This window comes from Epargyreus clarus, unplaced genomic scaffold, assembly GCF_041222505.1.
Source record: "Epargyreus clarus isolate Ecla_fem2 unplaced genomic scaffold, WU_Ecla_fem_2.2 ptg000004l, whole genome shotgun sequence".
NCBI classification, from domain to species: Eukaryota; Metazoa; Arthropoda; class Insecta; order Lepidoptera; family Hesperiidae; genus Epargyreus; species Epargyreus clarus.
Window position 1 is genome coordinate 14,030,501 of NW_027332212.1, and position 19,967 is coordinate 14,050,467.

At 36.5% G+C, this 19,967-nt stretch overlaps 1 protein-coding gene across 1 annotated transcript; it reads left to right on the forward strand.

The window, feature by feature from the left end:
* Positions 1 to 984: 984 nt before the first annotated feature.
* LOC140757624 (kinesin-like protein KIF12) lies at positions 985 to 19,824 on the forward strand. The gene is made up of 13 exons (XM_073093468.1): positions 985 to 1,276; positions 1,773 to 1,920; positions 9,909 to 10,001; positions 11,237 to 11,390; positions 11,857 to 11,988; positions 14,263 to 14,403; positions 14,792 to 14,933; positions 15,909 to 16,145; positions 16,685 to 16,800; positions 17,132 to 17,236; positions 17,422 to 17,539; positions 17,779 to 17,995; positions 18,958 to 19,824. Exons 1-13 carry the CDS (start codon positions 1,126 to 1,128, stop codon positions 19,073 to 19,075), a joined length of 1,872 nt encoding a protein of 623 aa, XP_072949569.1. The 5' UTR covers positions 985 to 1,125; the 3' UTR covers positions 19,076 to 19,824.
* The last annotated feature ends 143 nt before the right edge of the window (positions 19,825 to 19,967 follow it).

Below are 19,967 nucleotides of genomic sequence, written 5' to 3' on the forward strand. Positions count from 1 at the left end.
TTCATGCCGCCATATTGTGAGAAATTCCCGCCTAGAATGTGACAAACGAACAACTATTTAAATATAAACAGCTACAAAACTGCAAAAAATAGTGAAATAATTTTAAGTTAACAGTGAAAATATTGTAAATTAATTTTAAATAATATTAATGCACTTACAATATTATATATTACATTTGCAAGTTCACGTGAAAGACCACAGACAGCGCTTCAATAGAACATCAGTCAGATGTGGATATTTAATATAAAATTATTTTACTATTTAGGTACACTAACAAAGTAATTAGATATGAATACAAAATTAAAACTAATAAACAATCATACTATGTTACTGAAAAGTAAATACGTAATATGTACTTTTTAGTAATTTACAAAAATCATTTAAATAAGTATTCAATTCTTAAAATGTTATTTTGTGAATAATTCAATTGTGATTAAGGTGGTCAGTTCTTAAATAAATCGATTTATATGTATTTAGTTGAGAACTCGAAAACACTTCTTAAGGAAAAGCTTTTATAAATTTAATTTATGCACATACTTAATTATTTACCGAATAATATTTAATTATATACCTAATAATTTTGAGAACTTTATTTCAAGTTTAAAATCCCTGTTCCTTAAACAATTTATTTTTAGTAATTCCCTAAAACATATCATTTTTTTATGTTAAGCATTTATTCGTACTATATTTTAGGAGCTCAAACAACTCTCCATTATTTTACGAGAGTAATAAACGTAGTAATAAAATTAAGCCCGCATTGTATAAGCATTTAGTAAGTGCTAACAGTGTGTTATCATCAAATATAACACCGTTTTGTCATGCAGTTAACTTGTTATCAAACAAGTGTAAAGTTAGGTGCGAATCTGAATTTTTATTTGTTCAATTATAAACGACAGACTTACAAAGTTTCTGTCGTATTGAATATAAATGTACATACTCGTAAAGTTTGCTAAATATTACTTGACGTATTTAGTAGGTAAGTTTTAAAATATTGGAAATTTTGATATACATTGGACGTGCAATGTAGAGTCGCAGTGTTTAAAAATAAAAGGAACATTATAAAAGTTGTAAAAAAGAAATGTGCTCGAAATATTTAAAAATCAAATATGGCCGTATGCTGGAGCCATGGCGTTAAAGAACTTGCAATTGTTCCAACCACTGAAGCACGATATGGTGTACCACCACCGCCAGGCTACTCCCATGAAAGCGCCGCCTACTGCTTTATCGAGAAACATCTCTAAGTCCGCTGAAACCTTGGTAGCCACGACTAGATGTGGTAAGTTTAATTATTCCTATAATAAAAATGTTATTAAATGGTTATTCCTCAAATTACGGTCTTGGACTATCCTTGTTGGCGGCCTAGTCAATAGATAATTACTCAGGAAGATAATATTTGTCTTTTGCATTTAATGCCTTAGTGCCCTACTACTAGTCCTGCGACATCCAAAAAAGAAGGTAGGCCGAATAAAAAATATTTAATAATTTAATCTTCAAATACATACGAATCACACTTACACTACTCTTGTTTTAAGCCTATGTATTTCCTGCTGTAAACGGTAGAGCCTGTGGTGTTATATAGTATTAGTAACTAATTACCTATGTCTATCCACAACATTATTTTCTTTTGGACATTATGGCAGCACACAAAAGTAAGTTGAGTTGTATGTCTTGGTGTGGTCAGGCGACAGCAACATATTGACAAAGTCATATTACATTTACACTAAAAATAATGTTTAACACGTTTCGAAGACTTATTGAGTTTCTCCGTACAGGTAAGGAGCTGAAAGCCCGCAAAGCCAGGAGTACAGAGCAGCCTGGAGCCGGGCTCGTGAAGGGAGGCAGTTCCCTGGGCCTGCCAGCACTTGTGAAGAACTGGGGTCGTGATGACGACAGCATTAAGAGCAGATCTAGACATGGCAGGTATGTCTCAGTTATTTTTTATCGATTATTATTATTTAAGCGATGTTTTATTAAAAAACTTAGGCGATTGTCATTTAATTTAAAAAAAATGCAGAAGTCTTCGCGACTATCTCGTAAAGATTTAAAATATGAAACTGATTTTTTCCTTTAGTACGTAAGCATAAAAAGGTTGATAATTAGGTACATAACTATGTTCTTGAAATTACTGTCTTAAATTATATTTATTGCATAAGTAATAAGTTTTTTTTTATATATAATGTAGGAGTAGCAGACGAGCATGCAGTCCATCTGATGGTAAGTGGCTACTGCCGCCCATGGACATCTGTAATCAACCCCACATAGGATAAGATATTCCTATCTGAGGTCGGCCACAGATGCGCCGCTACCCTTGAGGACTAAGCTGGAAATCCTCGGAAAAGTATGTCTCCCTTACCACACCCTTCAAAACGGAACACAGCAACTCCTAACACTGCTGTTATTAGGCAGAGATAGGTGTGGCGGTGGTGCCGCCGGAGTCGAACCACAAAGGGTTCTACCACCTTTGAAATAATAAGTAATTAATAAGTATACGAGCAATAAAACCTTCCAAGGTGCCAATCATCATCTGTTAAATAGCCCATTTTGTAGACCGCAACAAATACGAGTATTTTTGATTTTGATTTTTGAATGAGTAATCTAAATACCTACGCATCTACTGAAGATCGCTACCAAATCTTAATGTTGTTTATGTCCATAGGTGATAGCTACATAAACATAAGCTCTTTCCGAATAAAACATGAAAACAAATTGTAATACGTGTGCCGTCGAATAAATATTTAACCGGTAATCAGGCCCTTACCGCCCTCACTTACATGTGTCTATCGACACGCGATCTTGCTTGTCTTTTTATTCTAAATAAAAAAATTGCTTTGATGGTGGTAAAAATTATGAAGGTGGTAAGTAGAATATTGTGGTTCGAATCCGGCGGCACCACCGCTATACCTATTTCTGGCTCATGACAGCAGCGTTAAACCTTGCTGTGTTCTGGTTTGAAGGGTGTGGTAAGGGAGACATAATTTTCCGAGGCGTTCCAGCTTAGTCCTCAGGGGTAGCGGCGCATCGGTAGCCGACCTCAGGTAGGAATATTTAATCCTATCTGGGGTTCATTACAGATGTCCATGAGCCGCCGCAACCACTTACCATCAGGTGGACTGTATGCTCGTCTGCTACTCCTATAATAGAAAAATGCCTTGATCTCAAAATAACTGCCATTTCTAGTAATTGATTGCAAAATATAACGGGACTTTTGCATGGAAATAAAAGACGTTACAGGACTGCAAAAAGGCTATTTTTTAATTCAAACATCTGATTAATAATATTTAAACATACTATAATAGATTAAGGATAAAAAAATTGGCAGCAATGTCTGCCTAATAACAGCAAGTTTAAGCATTGTTGTGTTTTGGTTTTAAGGGTGTGGTATAGGAGACAAGCTTAACACGTTCCCTGCGGCACAGATTTTTCTGTACTTTCCATTACTGCGTTACGAGTTGTTTTAAACCTCGTCCTATATCCGACATTGTGGCGGCACGAGGCGTGTTAAATCCCACCGCCCGAAGGAGACTAAAATCCTTTTTTTGGCGCCAAATAAGACAAAATCGACGGCTTTTGTCTTGATTATTATTAACAATGAGTTGATTAACCTAAAACTGCCGCCGCCCTTGGTTAAATTCGTTACTTTAGATTCTATGGGTAAAATAAAATGTGGGTCTAATGCACCTCGGACCGCACTGAAAAATGGCAGGTTTCCATATAATTTAGTGACGGGAAAATAAATATCGATTTTATTTTATTGTTTTTATTTATCAACGTTATGGACAGAATGAATACAAAAAGGGGAAAAGTTATGGATGTTTTTCATTGAAACATTTCAGACAATAAGGTTTTTTGCAAACAGTGCATTCCGTGAGATTTTTTCGTAGCATCCGACACATCTCTTCTTCTTTGGACCCTTATCGAGATGATGTGCTTACTTTGCAGTGGATTCTGAAAAGTAGGAGCGAGTAGATTAGGGTAAAGAGTAATCGGAATACTCGGTAACGATTTTGCCTACGTTTCCTATATCAATAATGTAGCTACTTAACTTTTGTTTGATCCATAACAGGAAACGTAATTATCTATAATGTAATTTCTTACTATACGGATATACGCCTAGCCTGCCAAGTCTCACTACTGGACTTTCACCTAGACAGAGTATATTTGTGACTTACCTGTTTTTGAAATATCTTCCTGTATTCTGATTCTGGCTCAGATTTTTCAACCGGTTTTTCTTCATCTTCCTCCATGATCAACTTTTTTCGGCAACGTTTCGACATGATAATTTTCAACATAAAGACAGCGGTCCTACTTCGTCGCTACGCAGCCTCGACTGCGTTGCACAACACTAACCACGTGAAGCTAGCGTGGGGTGCGGTACGAGGTGCGTGGGGAAACGTGGCGTTCCCAACCTCGTTCCGCACTGTGTTAGCATTATTATTTGTTCAGTGCGGTACGAGGTCTAACAAACCCGACATTAGGTTGGTGTACCATAGAACTAGGAATCAGTAGCACATCACAAACATATAGTTATCACTCTCCTACACTGAACCAGACGGAAGTTATGCCTCTCGCACCACAGAGAAGTTAAAGTTTTTTCTTACCGCTATAACGATCAGACATGGACGAGGTGTTTTAAGCCGCGTTCCGCAGCTAACGTGTTAACCGAGACGTTTCAATCTTCCGTGATAGCAATGTATCTGTGAACGACCTCAAGTAGGGCTCTACTTTTGTCTGGCATTGATAATAAATTACTATAAGCGGTAATGGCCACGTATTATCATGCCAGTTACTACTTCTAATCATAGATTAGTAAAGATTACTCACTCCTAACAAGAAAATGTACCCAGTTTTGATAATTGAAATAGTTCCGTAAAAAAGTTTTGCCACGTCTCCGTGCTAAAATGTCCCTAAAATATTTGAAATAATTATTTATTTATTATGTAAATTACGCAGTATTAGTTATTTATTCGTAATTTTTCTCTAAAAATGTTTTTATTTGTCAAGAATTCAAAAAAAGAACTTACTAATAAGCCGTTTGTGGCTTCATTCAATTCCAAGGCGGCGAAGTATCTTTACTAATCTATGCTTCTAATAAAAAAAAAAGAAAAAACATTGGTAGATACGTGGAAATTCGGAAAATCCTACCAATTATTTTCTATTTTCTAGACGCAAGCATCGATATCGCGTGCGGCAGACCACTCTACGTGGTTATTATGTGATGGATCGGAAAACGCCCCTTACATTCGGTCAAAAGGTTTCATCGCTAATTAAGTTTGGAAATGGGAAATCGATGTGGAGTTTTAAGATGTTTTGATACGATTTAAACTGACATTTATTCAGATTTAAATACATTGAAGCTTGAACGCAGATTTGCAAAGCTGCAAGCTCAAGCTTGCAAGTCCAACATTCGATTCACGTCCGAGTATAGCATCTAATACATATTGACGACGTCTTCTAATCGATCACAGGTACTTTTAGAATTGTGCTGGCGTCACCAATTTGAGCCCCTAAAGCTTATTCTTATAACCTAATTTCAATCTGTTTTTTTTGATGTGAAACATCTATAGCCGCACGTAAAACCGATTTCTGGCGTGGCGACGCATGCCGTGGCGTCGCCACGCTATACGATGGTATATATATACAGTCTATATGCAGTAGTGTGTACGGTGTGGCGACGCGTCGCCATGCGCAATCGAATTCAATAAATAGTCATCGTTATTTGGAAAAAAATCGTAATATTTTATTTTATCATTATGACATATTTAGTTCCTATCACAATATGTTCTTTTCTGCATATTACTTTTACGAAATAATGTCGATGTTTCACATCTGCCAGGCGTCCCGTGACGGCTCACATTTTTTTTTTATATTATTCTAATATTAAACGAGTATACCCATGCTCGTGACCTGTATAAGTTCTGATATAATCCGCTAGGGACGCTGATTGGAAATAGTATGGGCAAATACGTAAACAAATACCAAAACAGTCATATTTGTCACAACGTAAAAACTCATGGTAAGGGTACTGATGGTAATCGGTTACTGTCGCAAATGGACATGTGCTATAGGTACTCTATTGGTACCTGAGGTCAGCCAAAAATGTATTTCTACACCGGAGAACTTACGAGTAGCTAGTATGTCTGCCAGTAAACCACACCCCTCAAACCCAAAATACAGTAGCGCTGAATACGGCTGATAGAAAGTGCAGTGGAGGTAATTTATGTTACTTTGGAAGGTGGTAGAACCTTTTGTAGTTCGACTCCCGCGGCACCACCGCCACACCTATTTCTGCCTAATAACAGCAGTGTTAGGCGCTGCTGTGTTCCGGTTTGAAGGGTGTGGTAAGGCAGACAGACTTTTCCGAGGCGTTCCAGCTCAGTCCACAGGGGTAGCGGCGCATCTGTGGCCGACCTCAGGTAGGAATATCTAATCCTATCTGGGGTTGATTACAGATGTCCATGGGCGGCAGTAGCCACTTACCATCAGGTGGACTGCACGCTCGTCTGCTACTGCTATATTATAAAAAAAACTTACGAGGTTTGGTTACTTCAGTATAAAAACCTATAATCTTACCGCGTTACTTCAGGCTACTAAGTTACTAGTCACTAGTGATTTAATATTGCCCGAATTTACATTATTTCGCCGAATAACAAATTAACGTTTCCGTTTTCGTTGAATCACGTTTCTTTAGAACCGCTTGGAAACTTGGCTTTTTGGTACTACATCGCGTGTTACAATAAGCTGATTAATATTCTAATTGGTTAAGTGTTCTGCCCAATAGTAGCTTTTTAAGTAATGATCGAGAATGCAACGGATGTTAATAATTCACTGCTGCCCATGGACCTTAGATCCTCATCCCATATTGAAGAAGAATGGGAAATCGGTCACAATAAGTTTTTTTTTTTTTTTTTTTTATAATATAAGGGTAGCAGACGAGCATGCAGTCCACCTGATGTGGCTACTGCCGCCCATGGACATCTGTAATCAACCCCAGATAGGATTAGATATTCCTACCTGAGGTCGGCCACAGATGCGCCGCTACCCCTGAGGACTAAGCTGGAACGCCTCGGAAAAGTCTGTCTCCCTTACCAAACCCTTCAAACCGGAACACAGCAGCGCCTAACACTGCTGTTATTAGGTAGAAATAGGTGTGGCGGTGGTGCCGCCGGAGTTGAACCACAAAGGGTTCTACCACCTTTAGTATTTATCGTATTCTTGAAGCATACCAGTGCAACGTACTTGCTACATAATGTATAAGGTAAAAGAGATCTACTAGATGTTACGATTGTACAATGACTGTGATCTCAGACTGTAATCGTATTATTATGTGCAAAATTATGTTATTTTCTATTCTTTCTAATATAAGTAATCTACTATAATTTTCATGTATTTACTTTTTAATACCCGAAAAAATGGCTAAAATTACAGTAATTTAGAACCATATACCTACAGACACTTTAAATTTAAACATTTGTACAGGTAGGTATATCTAACTATAACTTTTTATTCGACTATCATTAGGTTTATAAAACGTCCATTTAAATCCTTGGTACGTACATCTTTTCAAGTATCAAGGCGATGTTTTATTGAAAACCAGTAATGATGTGCCGAGTCGGCCATTTTTGGTATTCGAGTACTTTAGTACTCATATAAAAAAGAATCGAGTCAGTACTCGAGTCCAAAGTATTCACAAAGTACTCGAGTACTTTGCACAACATATAGTCCAATAGCACGGAAGAGCAAAAAAAAAAAACGCCACTCACTACACAAAATTAAACAAGTTTTTACTTGTACGAGTAGTAGTTGTAGTGTACGAGTATCGTCAGTATTCAAGTATTACTGGTACTCGAGTATCACTATTGGTACTCGAGTATGCGAGTTTATGTAAGTACTCGAGTACTGACTCGAGTCGACCTGACTCGGCACATCTCTAAAAACCAGCCTTGATCCAAATCAGGCTAGCCTTTTCAATAAGTTTACTCAAGTATATGTGAAAGGTTTAATGTTCCACAATACGACCAGATTGTATGTTATAATTATTCGAATTAAGTAGATGTGTGAAAACCTTTTATAACATTATTCAATAATATATGGTAAGCCATTGCCGATAGTTTTGTCAAATAAACAATGAATATTATTCAGCTTCATTGCTGTACGCTCAGATAAATAAAAAATCATTGATGGTCCTAAAATCCTAATTATTATCAAGCTTTTATTAACTTGATCTGTATGTATGTATGTAACGGAATCTTTGAACTCGATTTTTACCCGCTTTGAACGGTCCGGCTAATTTAAAATGATGAACAATTATCAAGAACCGATGACAATACACGATTTAAATAATTTTATCCCATTCACCTTATCAGGATCGTCAGGAATCAGAATGAACGATTGTCCTTGTGCGATTTTAGCGTGGTTAATAAATTCAAAATGATTAGATAGACCAAATCAATAAAATATATTTATTGGAAATCCAATTCTGCTGATATTTTTCCACCTTTGGTTTCTTTCTCGCCACTCTGCATACACACTTATTTGCCTTCAAACCTTAAAAGGCATTAGTTTCTTCATTACCTCCCAAATAGAAGGTCATACTTACAATAGGCAAGACTTTGCTATACGGCATGTATAGGTACCTACTATACAATACTTGAAATATACAGCACATTGAAATCCTCAAATTCTATTGAATCTCCTTAACCCTTAAACACTATTGGTCAATGAGTCCGAGGACCTTGACATTTAACAGACGGTAAGTCCACGTTAACGGCTGTCAATCCCATTGAAAGGCGGGAACGTGCTCGAATATTCATTGAAGACAATAAAACCCTATTGTTATGTAGTGACGTTGTGATTAAATAATACATTTCTAGATTAATATTTTTATTTTAGTCTCCAACAACTCATTCATATACAATTAGGTACTAGTAAACGATGTCACATAGCAGTAATAACATTCTATAACGATTGTCTTGTGCAGAACAAATTTTTATCTAACTATTACAGTTTTTTGGAGTATTTTAAAAAAGTGCACATTTAGCGCGCCTGTGTAATATATATTTTATTGTAGCACGTAGTTGCGTGTTCCGATGAAAGGCATAATTTATTTGTAGTATTTATTTTCGCCTGTTCCTCATTGGCTGAGTTAAAATTTTGAAACCATCTCGAACTAACCTACAATTTAATTGTTTCATTTAAATTTTTCGTCTTAATTTGTTTAGCGCACTAACACACATTTACCACGGATGTTGCTATTTACGTAGATAATCTGTCATCGTCCATAAGGGCAATTTTAAAGTTCAACGTATTTATAGGTCACCATGTTGACTCTATGAAATTGCATTTTCCATACCACAATCGTGTCTGACCTTGGGTCGCATAAATGATCAGCAAATCATTCGATCAGTCGATCAAGTATTAAATTCTAATGAAACGTTTATCGCAGTGGAAATTGTTGTAAAGTATAGGGTTTTAAAATATATCACGATGCATTTAAATGCTGGTAAATGTAAAATAGGTATTGAATTCTTTCAGGAGTAGGTAGCTTATGTTAGTCGATTTTGCTACCATGGGCATCTGTAATCAGCTTTGAATAGAACATGAGTTCTATTTGAGCTTACAATACTATCCTTAAGGAGAAAGATAAAGATATTTTAATTTTAGCTAACAGATAATTAACAAGTCTGACTGAGTTCACAAACGTGTTGCTTTTTGTTAAAACTAAGAATGCCTGGATTATGTGCACGTTCTAAATATTTCAAACCACAGAACATACATTACATATATAATATAGAAATACGAGTAGGTGTGGAAATGGTACCTCTATAATCGAAACGTAATCCTGTCATCTTCAAAATTATACTTTTTCTATTAAGATCATCATGATGTTAAATTATTTAATATTATTACAGTGGTAGCAGCAGAGCCGGTAGCGTCGACCGCAGCACTCGTGGTTCCAGCACAACCCTTAATTCTGATGAAGACAATATTAATGTTGTTGTCAGGTAAGTTTAATTTTAAGACAGCACTTACCTAAATTATAGTAGATAAATTTTTACAACTTTAAATATTAGCCTTAAGCATGGCTGTCCTCTGGATTGAAGATAATTTTCATTCCAAATTAGTTCTTAAAAGCAGCAACGCCATTGTAGTCTGCCTCAAATAGGAGACTTAGTGTCACGGTGGGACAGCTGAAATTCCAGAATCCAGAAATACTTCCATTTACCAAACAGGCCTGGGATAAATTCAAAGCTGGTCAAGAAGAAAACTGTTAATAAGATTAAATTAAAAACTTGTTATAAGTTTAATAGATTTTTGTAATGAAATTATTCACTGCATTTTTATTAAATCTCGTATGACTCATACATGGGATTGCTTACAGATGGGTGGTAATGATTTTTGATAATGAATGGTAATGAATGGACTGCATACTCTTTTACTATTTCAATTGCAAAATATTGATTTCGATTAAAATAATGCAAAAATATGGACCATAGTTACAGAACTTACAGGAATCACGTAGGTTCTGTGTCACTGGGTTTAAACTTTAGCAATAACTGTTAATAACGGCCATTAAATACTATGATATGGGCAGGACATAAAAACGCAATAAACCGAATCGTGTCAATGTTAAAAATTCCTCCCTCGCGTTACATGATCGATAACGCTTTTAACAGTTCCATTTTAACACGACACTGGTTTGTTCATAAACAACACTATAAAATAACTTACATGTGATATATAATAGGTACTTATATAGGAACTTTATGAAGTTAGTTTATAATGTGTCCTAAAATGAATTTGCCAGTCTCAAAAAGCGCTACGACTTCGGTCTCTTCAAAAAGGTGCAAATCCAGCCCTCCTTCAATGACGATACATTGGTGATACATCTGCGTCTGATGTTGCAAAGGTCCATAGACAATGTTGGCTAGTTTTCATCAGTTAGCCTACCTTATCACTAGGAGTCTGGTATAGAGAGGGAACCAGGGCATTTGCTAGACACTCCTAACCATGGCTTCTTGCAATTGGGTAGACTCGGAGAATACTCTATCACGGTGCCTGAATCATAATTGATATAGATAATTGTACGACACAACAATTGTTCCTAAGTTTCATGAAAATTGGTTCATTATGTAGTTTACTTTCTCGATCCAATCAATGAATGATAGAAATAGAAGAAAGGAAATACAACTAAATATTACAGAAATAAAATTTACTTACGTAAAAATGATACCCACAGAGTTCGTCCCCTCAACGAGAAGGAGCGTTCTTACCGGGAGAGAGACGTACTGGAGTTCCCCGGGAAAGGCCAGGTGATATGCAACAACACGGCCCCGGGACAGAAGCCGAAGGTGTTCTCCTACAACGTTGTGTTTGAACCAGCAGCTACCCAGGTATGAATCTTAAGTACTCGTAAGTATTTGTCGATTAAAAGTTCCTTGTTTGTGTAGAGATTGTTTACAATTCAAGCATTTGAATAGTAACGCGCATATGCTTTGAAGGAAACTCGTTCTTTTTTGCCACGAATGTGTAAGATGTGGAATGGTCGTCCTCCCAAACTATTTTCGGAGCGCTATCACATGGGGTTCTCCACAAAAGTACAAAGAGATTTGACAATATTTGTTACTCTTCTGGTGTTGCAACTGTCACACAGGACAGACTCTCCTCAGTGTCTAATATACAACAGGTAGCTAGCATAATCACTAGGATAACAGTTAACTACACAAATTTGTCTACAAATAAGTAAAGATGTAGTAGTCTAAATTATAAATACCTGCGAAAAATGAAATTATAACGAAATCACATGAACCTGTTCGAGTTTCAGTTCATTTCAATCAGTTGAAGTACTTATTGTAACAGGAGGATGTGCTGGAGTATTCTGGCGTGAAGCGTCTTCTAGAGATGGCGGTGGAGGGGTTCTCGTGTACGGCCTTCTGCTACGGGCAGACTGGCAGTGGAAAAACCCACACGCTCACTGGACCTCCGGGATTGGTAAGGAAAGTTCCATACGTGATGATGAATGAATGATTGAGGAAAACATCATAGAAACTTCTGTATGAGAGCTCTGAAAGATGTTTGTGGGGTTAGAATGTACTAAGTAGGTACTTGTATTACTGTACGTAAAAATAGGTAAGTCTTTTAATTTATGTTTTAAGTAATTTGAAAAGAAACTTTTGAAATTAAAAGTTTAAAAGAAATTATATCAATAAGTAAGTTGTAACTTTGTATCAAGTTTAAATATTTTAGTATAGAGAGACCTGTTCAGTTCAAGGTATTAGGTAGTGGGTAATATACACGACGAGCTTTTGCCCGCGGCTTCGCTCGCGTTACGAAGTAATTATTTCATCCCCTATTTTATCCCCTTGGGGGTAGAATTGATCAAAATACTTTCTTAGCGGATGCCTACGTCATAACATCTACCTGCATGCCAAATTTCAGCCCGATCCGTCCAGTGGCTTGGGCTGAGCGTTAATAGATCACTATGTCAGTCAGTCACCTTTGAGTTATATATATTTAGATATTAAAGTGATTCTAAAAATAAATATATATATAACTTCATGAGGCATTCCTACTTAGTATTAAAGTGTAGGAAGTAGTTCGCTTATAGAGGCAGTAGTGGCCAATTTGCATCAAGTGGACTGCACTAGCCACTTCCATTATCTACATAAACAAAATGTGTCATAATGACGATGTGGCGCTTGCATTTGTCCTTGGGGACAGTTATCGATTTTCAGACATGTCTGTATGCTTAGGTACGGAATATAATGGGTATACAAAGTGTCATCATTTTCATGGGGTGTTCATTTGCCACGTGTCACGTAACACGTGTGTAGTGAAGGGAAAGTAAATATTTCAGTAGAGTTTAACCTTTAGCAAGGTAGTGCTGGGGTTCGCCATGAGTCCACATTTCAAATCCCATAACACGTTCTTTCAAAGCTATTTACATATTAGAAAGTTATCTGTTTTAATGGTAAAGAACAAAATCGTAATACTCTATTTGGACCGGTTACAAATAATTGCACCAGTATTAAATATTATATTAAAAAGTATTATGTATTATTATTATATTATATAAGTATTAATATTATATTAAAAATTAAATTGGTTACACTTAACATCAATTAAAATGCAGACTTGTTTACCGCTTTTACACAAAATAAAAAGATACCCAAACCAAAGAAGTCAAACCCAACCCACCTGTGTGGAACGGCAAATTTCATACCACCATCATCGTCACATTGGGCTTTGTACAGAATTTGAACCACTCATCCTTATTTACAACTCATTATTGTAACCGCTGCTGAGCTGGCTAGGGCTGGCACTCCCTATTCAATTTTAGAAAGACTTAGTTCATCATCACGTTATCTCACTGCAGATTGGTAATTTAACACACCTTTGAACCATGAATCACTATGCAATGACATTTTTAATTCCGAAAGCAGTGTCCGAGCCATTTCGAATGATAGCGCGACGCTAACGAGCGACGTAACGCTTCACGTCACGCAATGTTTGTGTTATCATTAATGTTACAAAATAATGCTTTACACTAAAATTACGTATTAGAATCATTGTAATAATAGGTATATTACTCGTGAGATACCATGCTGGTGCGTGTGTGCAAGTATCCGAATTTTGGCTAGGAATAGTTTGGGAATAACAAGTTGGTTACTTCAACTACAACTATAATAGCAGTGTTAGGCGCTGCTGTGTTCCGGTTTGAAGGGCTTGGTAAGGGAGACAGACTTTTCCGATGCGTTCCAGCTTAGTCCTCAGGGGTAGCGGCGCATCTGTGGCCGACCTCAGGTAGGAATATCTAATCCTATCTGGGGTTGATTACAGATGTCCATGGGCGGCAGTAGCCACTCACCATCAGGTGGACTGCATGCTCGTCTGTTACTCCTATATTATAAAAAAAAAACTACGCAAAATCCTTTATGCCCTGTAAAATGGATTGGAGCTTAAAGCATATTATGGGGATGAAAAAGATGGCTATATTGTTGGCTTTTTAAATCGGAATATACATGTAAGGGTGACATTAGGGTTAAAGCAATGTTAAGGTTAAAGCATGTTGTAAAGTCGATGTAATGAGACATACGTAGGAACTTGTAAAATGGAGAAGTGGAATGTGGGGATATTTTTTTATTTAAGGGACAAAGAGTTTCATCTTCATCTATATTTTTGCATCCAGAAAACATACATACCTATACCTACAATCGAACGTCTAGGAGACATACCCTACTTATATTCCCTATCTTTACTGCCCAGGTGGAAAGAGGAGCAAGTCCCTACAATCCTGAGCACGGGCTAGTGGTACGCTCCTTCGTGTACCTGTTCAAACTGATCCACGACCGGCCGGACTGCCACTTCATCCTCAAAGCCTCATTCTTAGAAATTTATAATGAAAAGGTCAGTATTGAAACAACAAAAGAACGATATTATTGATGACTTCTGAACTTAGATAATTATCTAAGCTTCTGAAACACACATCGTTTTAGAAGTCGGTATTCTCTGGTATGGTATTCTCTTTTTCTGGTTTTAAAGGTGTGATAATTAAGAAACACTTACTCTAATAATGCTCTCTTAGTCCTACTTCGCATCGCATCTGTCAATCTTACATAGGACTTACAAAGTGTACTGTTTTTCTAATGTCTATGTCTTGTTTTGCTACTTTATGTCCTTAGGCTGGAACTTGTATTACTAGCAATATAAATGCTACAAAACCTATCTTCTAAGTAGGTAGAGAAATATTTGTTTCGTTCGAAAGTAAACCAACATTTTAATGGTTTTATTTTAGGTGATAGATCTTCTGAACCCTGGCAGCTCTCGCAAGCCTCTTCAAGTGAGATGGTCCAAAGAGAGCAGAAGCTTCTACGTCGAGAATCAATTCACAGTGGACTGCGAACAGTTGGATGATCTGTTTGCTGTTTTGGAAGAAGGTAAGTATGCAGATCTCATCCTCTAGACAGTAATTTATATCTAGACAAGCTTTTGCCCGCGGCTTCGCTCGCGTTGCGAAGTAATATTATTAACTAAGACGATTTATACAAACTTTCATCCCCTATTTTATCCCCTTGGGGGTACAATTGATTAAAATCCTTTCTTAGCGGATGCCTACGTGATAACATCTACCTGCATGCCAAATTTCAGCCCGATCCGTCCAGTGGTTTGGGCTGTGCGTTGATAGACCACCTTTGAGTTATATATATTTAGATTAGAAGATAACTATCGTGGATACTTCCAAATTTACAAGGAACAAATTATTTACACGAAATAATGCACTGTAGAACAGATAAAATAAGTATGTACTATATATAATCTTGTAAAAAATATTAATAATAATAATAACCGATAAACTTAAGAATAACAGATAATGTAAAACGACTTCATTAATTTTCTTAATAAACTGGTAATCAAAACCATCATCAACTTTCTAGACCTCTCCCGTTTTATCAAGGTGTAACTAAATATATGCAAAAAAATAGACTAACATATTATAATGCTTATGATGTGTTTTCATTGAGAATTCAGGTCACATGGTTAAATCTAAAAAAAGTTCTACTATTATCTCTAAGAGTCTTTTTCAACTAAAAATTAATATTGAGTACAGTCCGCGTAAAACTGCTAGTCCGCTCTGAATATAGAAATGAATCGCGTCGCCATAACAAATCGTATGACCTGCACGGAACAACTTCATCGCGGACTAGGAGTTTGGCGAAACCTCGTACGCACCAGACGGTGTGGCGAGCGTCAAGCTCCCCTGGGCAGAGCCCGACGTGGCAACGCGCTAAGAGGACTCCGGTTGCGTTCCTTTGGGAATCCCGGAGCCCTCTACGCAGCGCCGAGGACGGCCACCGGGGGTGTTTTAGTGCGGAGTTAGGCGATAACTATACACAGACACACTACACCCCCAGGTATGCGCAACCGCGCAGTAGGTGCGCACGCGATGAACGCACACTCCTCCCGCTCACACACACTACTCTGCGTGCGTGTGCGTAGAGATATCCGCACTGACGGTGACGTCACGTGTTCTACTCACGGCAAGATCAACTTCGTGGACCTGGCTGGTAGCGAGATGACCAAGCGAACGAATAGCACCGGGAAAACGTTGGAAGAAGCGAATAATATTAACAGGAGTTTAATGGTTTTGGGTAAAGCTTAGTTTTAGTAATTCGCTCTTACCGATGATCCATTTGATGGAGCAGTGACATAACCGGTCGTTTTTTGATTATAGAAGTAACAACGAACAATCATGGCCCATGGACATCTTTAGCAATCTGAGATAAGATTGTTTTGTACCTCAGGTCAGCCACAGATGCGTTGGTACTCTAAGGGCTAAGTTAAAAAGCCTTGGAAAAGTATGTCTCCCTTCAAACCAGAGCACAGCAGCATTTAACACTGCTGTTACTAGTCAGAAATAGGTGGGGCGATAGTGCCGCCGGAGTCGAATCAAAAAAGGTTCTCCCACCTTCCTCGCCACCCTCGATATTTGCTGATCGAAGCTCGTCATAGTAAGAAGCTCGTGCTATGGGAAAGATTGAAAAATTCCCCTAAAGTAAAGTAAAAGTACATACCATGATCATTGCCTTTTAAACATTTTAAACCAGCTCAAACTCTAAACAGTCTACCAATTCAAAGGTCACATTGGACTCATCTAACCTTGTCCATAATTACTATTTTCGTGTTACAGGTTACTGTATAGCACAATTGAGCGATGGCAGGAAACGTGGCCACATACCGTATCGAGACAGCAAGCTGACAAAACTGTTGGCGGACAGTCTTGCAGGAAACGGTGTCACGCTCATGGTAAGATTGTTCCATCATGTTTCACTTATATCATCTCAATTACTTTTACTTTAAGTGAATGTCGCTCATGGACTCATTCCACCACAGATAGAACCGAGGTGGAAAAGGGGTCTAGCGCTATCCTAGGAGCAATTCTCTAGTTAGAAAGCTTGTTTTTGGCAGGCTTTTATCGATTTCGAAAAAGGAAGAGCTTCTATGTTCAGCTGAATGTATTTTTCGGTGTAAAACTCTCCCGTTATCGGTTATCGAAATAGATTAGACGACAAGATGTTCTCGACATAGAATAAAAGTTAAATTATCCATAATATTGAAATATATTTTTTTTTTTCAGATCGCTTGTATAGCTCCGACAAGATCAAATCTGAGCGAGACCATCAACACGCTTCGATATGCTGCGCGAGCAAAGAAAATTAAATCGAAACCCATTGTAAAAATGGTAAGAGAATTGCAGAATATACTTACAACATAATGCACTTGGATCTATATTTTCAAACGCACCAAAAAAGTAAAAGTATAATTTCAAACCAAAAACACACTTCATCTTCATTATTAAAAATCCCATCTGAACTAACTGGAAGATTGATTGCATGATTGTGAAACTATCTTTCATTATTTTTTCAGGACGCAAGAGACGCGTTGATATTAAGTTTGAAGAGAGAGGTGGAAGCCTTACAAGCTGAGAACCATCACTTGAGAACAGCTCTACACGTGCAGACGGACATCAGCGTGGATGCTTATAGTATGTAACAATTTACCACCACAACCCTATGTTAATTTCATTTTAAACGTGTTAAACGTTGCTAACGTATTGTTATCAACGCCCACTGGCCACTGGCCCACTTCTGAGTGCAGGTTTCCTTGAGGAATATTACGGGTTTAAACTTTAACAGTGAAAGCCTTGACATAATTCTCATGTATCACGAGATAACAATACTTCCTTAACTTACGAAATCATGTACTGGTAAAACTTCGTTCCAGACCAAAGAAAAGGCACTCCATCAATCGAAACGAACAAACTGTACCAGCTGCCGCAACCAGAACTGGTGGAGCTGGTCCAACTGCACATGGAGGAGAACTCAGCGTTACGTCAAGAGAACAGCGAACTGTTCGTCGTGAGAGACCAGCTGCTAAGAGACCAGGAGTTATTGAGCCGGGAGAACGAGAGGTTGCTGAAGAAGTTGGAGGATGTTAACTCGTAAGTATGTAAACGATACAGGAATTGACACTTAATAGTGGATTCGAATTATGAATATTAATTTTAAGTTAAACAATAAATAAGTTACTCTTCTCTAAACCAGTACAAGCTTTCCTTCTGGAAAATCTTTTAATTTTAGGACATAACGGATGGTTGAAAGTTAAGTCGTAAATTTAATACCAAGTAGCAATTAACATGGAAATTAAAAACATCCTTATATAAGAACTGTTATAATACCTACTTCCGTTAAGAAGTTCAGCCACTTACCATAAGGTGGACTGCATGCTTGTCTGCTACTCCTTTATTACAAAAAAAGAGATTACCTCTATGGCTTAAATTGATTTTGACGATAATGAAACTGCTGTTCAATCTTTCAATCAGAGTTTTATGCAATGATACTGTTTTTCACCCCTTGCACTGTTTTACCCCATACAATAAATAAAATTTTAATCGTCTTCCTAGGACTATATTTGGATTAAACTGAAGTGCTTACAGCCGATTGAGGTTCGTTGGTTTATCAGTAATGTTGCATGAGTGACCACGAACTATTTGCACATGCTTGAAAAATAAAAATATAAATAAAAAATGTATATAATTAAACATGTTCATAAATGAGTTTGTCTATGGTTTTTAAATGCTTGTCACGATAAAATATTCATATTGTTATCTGTTTGAATAATCTTCATCGAAAGTAAAATGGAATAACCCATAATAATTAAATTAAAATAAACGTTAATATCACTCACTGAATGCAACACGCGTGCAATAATAATATTATAATATAAATGAAAACTTAAAAAAAAAGTCCCTATAAGCTTTAATTTAGATACATTTATCCAGATCTAGAATTGTTACCGCTATAGGAATGATTAATTCCTAGAAAACGCTATTTCTGTAGAATCTGAATCTTCCATTGTATCTGATTTTTTGATTATCTATTTGATTAAATTTTTATTTTCCAGAGTATGCATCAGATCGCCTATCATTCCCGCACGCTCAACATTCTCAGATGTTACCGAACCGAACATTTGGAGGAATCCAAATAGTTCTGCTAACAGCATTATCAGTGGAGGCAGTTAAAATGTATCTATAACATAGTTACATGATATTGTATATAAGTATATTAAAACATTGTAAGTGTAGAGAGAAGGTATTGTGGTATATATTTTCTTCAAATTTATTAAATTTTAATCTTAGGTGTCATATATCAATAGAAGCATAGTTGATACTAAAATTATTCTAAACAATGAAAGCCTTACAATAAAATAAATAAATAAAAGAACTATGAAATAAAATTCTTAATTTGATGTGTGCTTTTATGGTTTCAGGCATTCTGTAGAATAAAAATAAGTTATGCCATTTTAAACGAATAATGCCTCCTATAAAATACATCAATTTTTTAAAAACATATTCACATAAATTTATGTATATTTTAAATGACAGACATGGTCCTATGACATGGAAAAATGGTCATAAGACTCTTTGCTGCCATATAAGTCTTACACATAGACTTTATGTTTATATACAGTGCTACTATGAGCTTGTGACGTCACACACATTTATTAGAAAATCCTTAAGAAAAATTACTTATTTTGCTTCTTATTTATCAAGGAATCTCAATATATATTAATGTTGAACCCTATTATCATATATAAACATTATATTCCCATAGTTATGTGATTTGATGACAATAAAGTGTTTAAATAAATGCTTATTGCCAGTATGTACCTATTTTTGTTAAAAAATAAAATGCTATTGTGTGTATATTTTTTATGTAAAGTAGTGGTTCTCCATAATGCAGAGATAAGAGCGCAATAAATTTAAAATATGAAATGAAATATAGTTTTATTTATTAAACATATTTCTTACATAACTTTTGTGTCTTAATTTTTACAGCTACTTTTAATGTGAGTTTAAAATGAATGTAACTAACTTTCAGTATTATTTTTAAACTTTTTTTATTTTTTACATG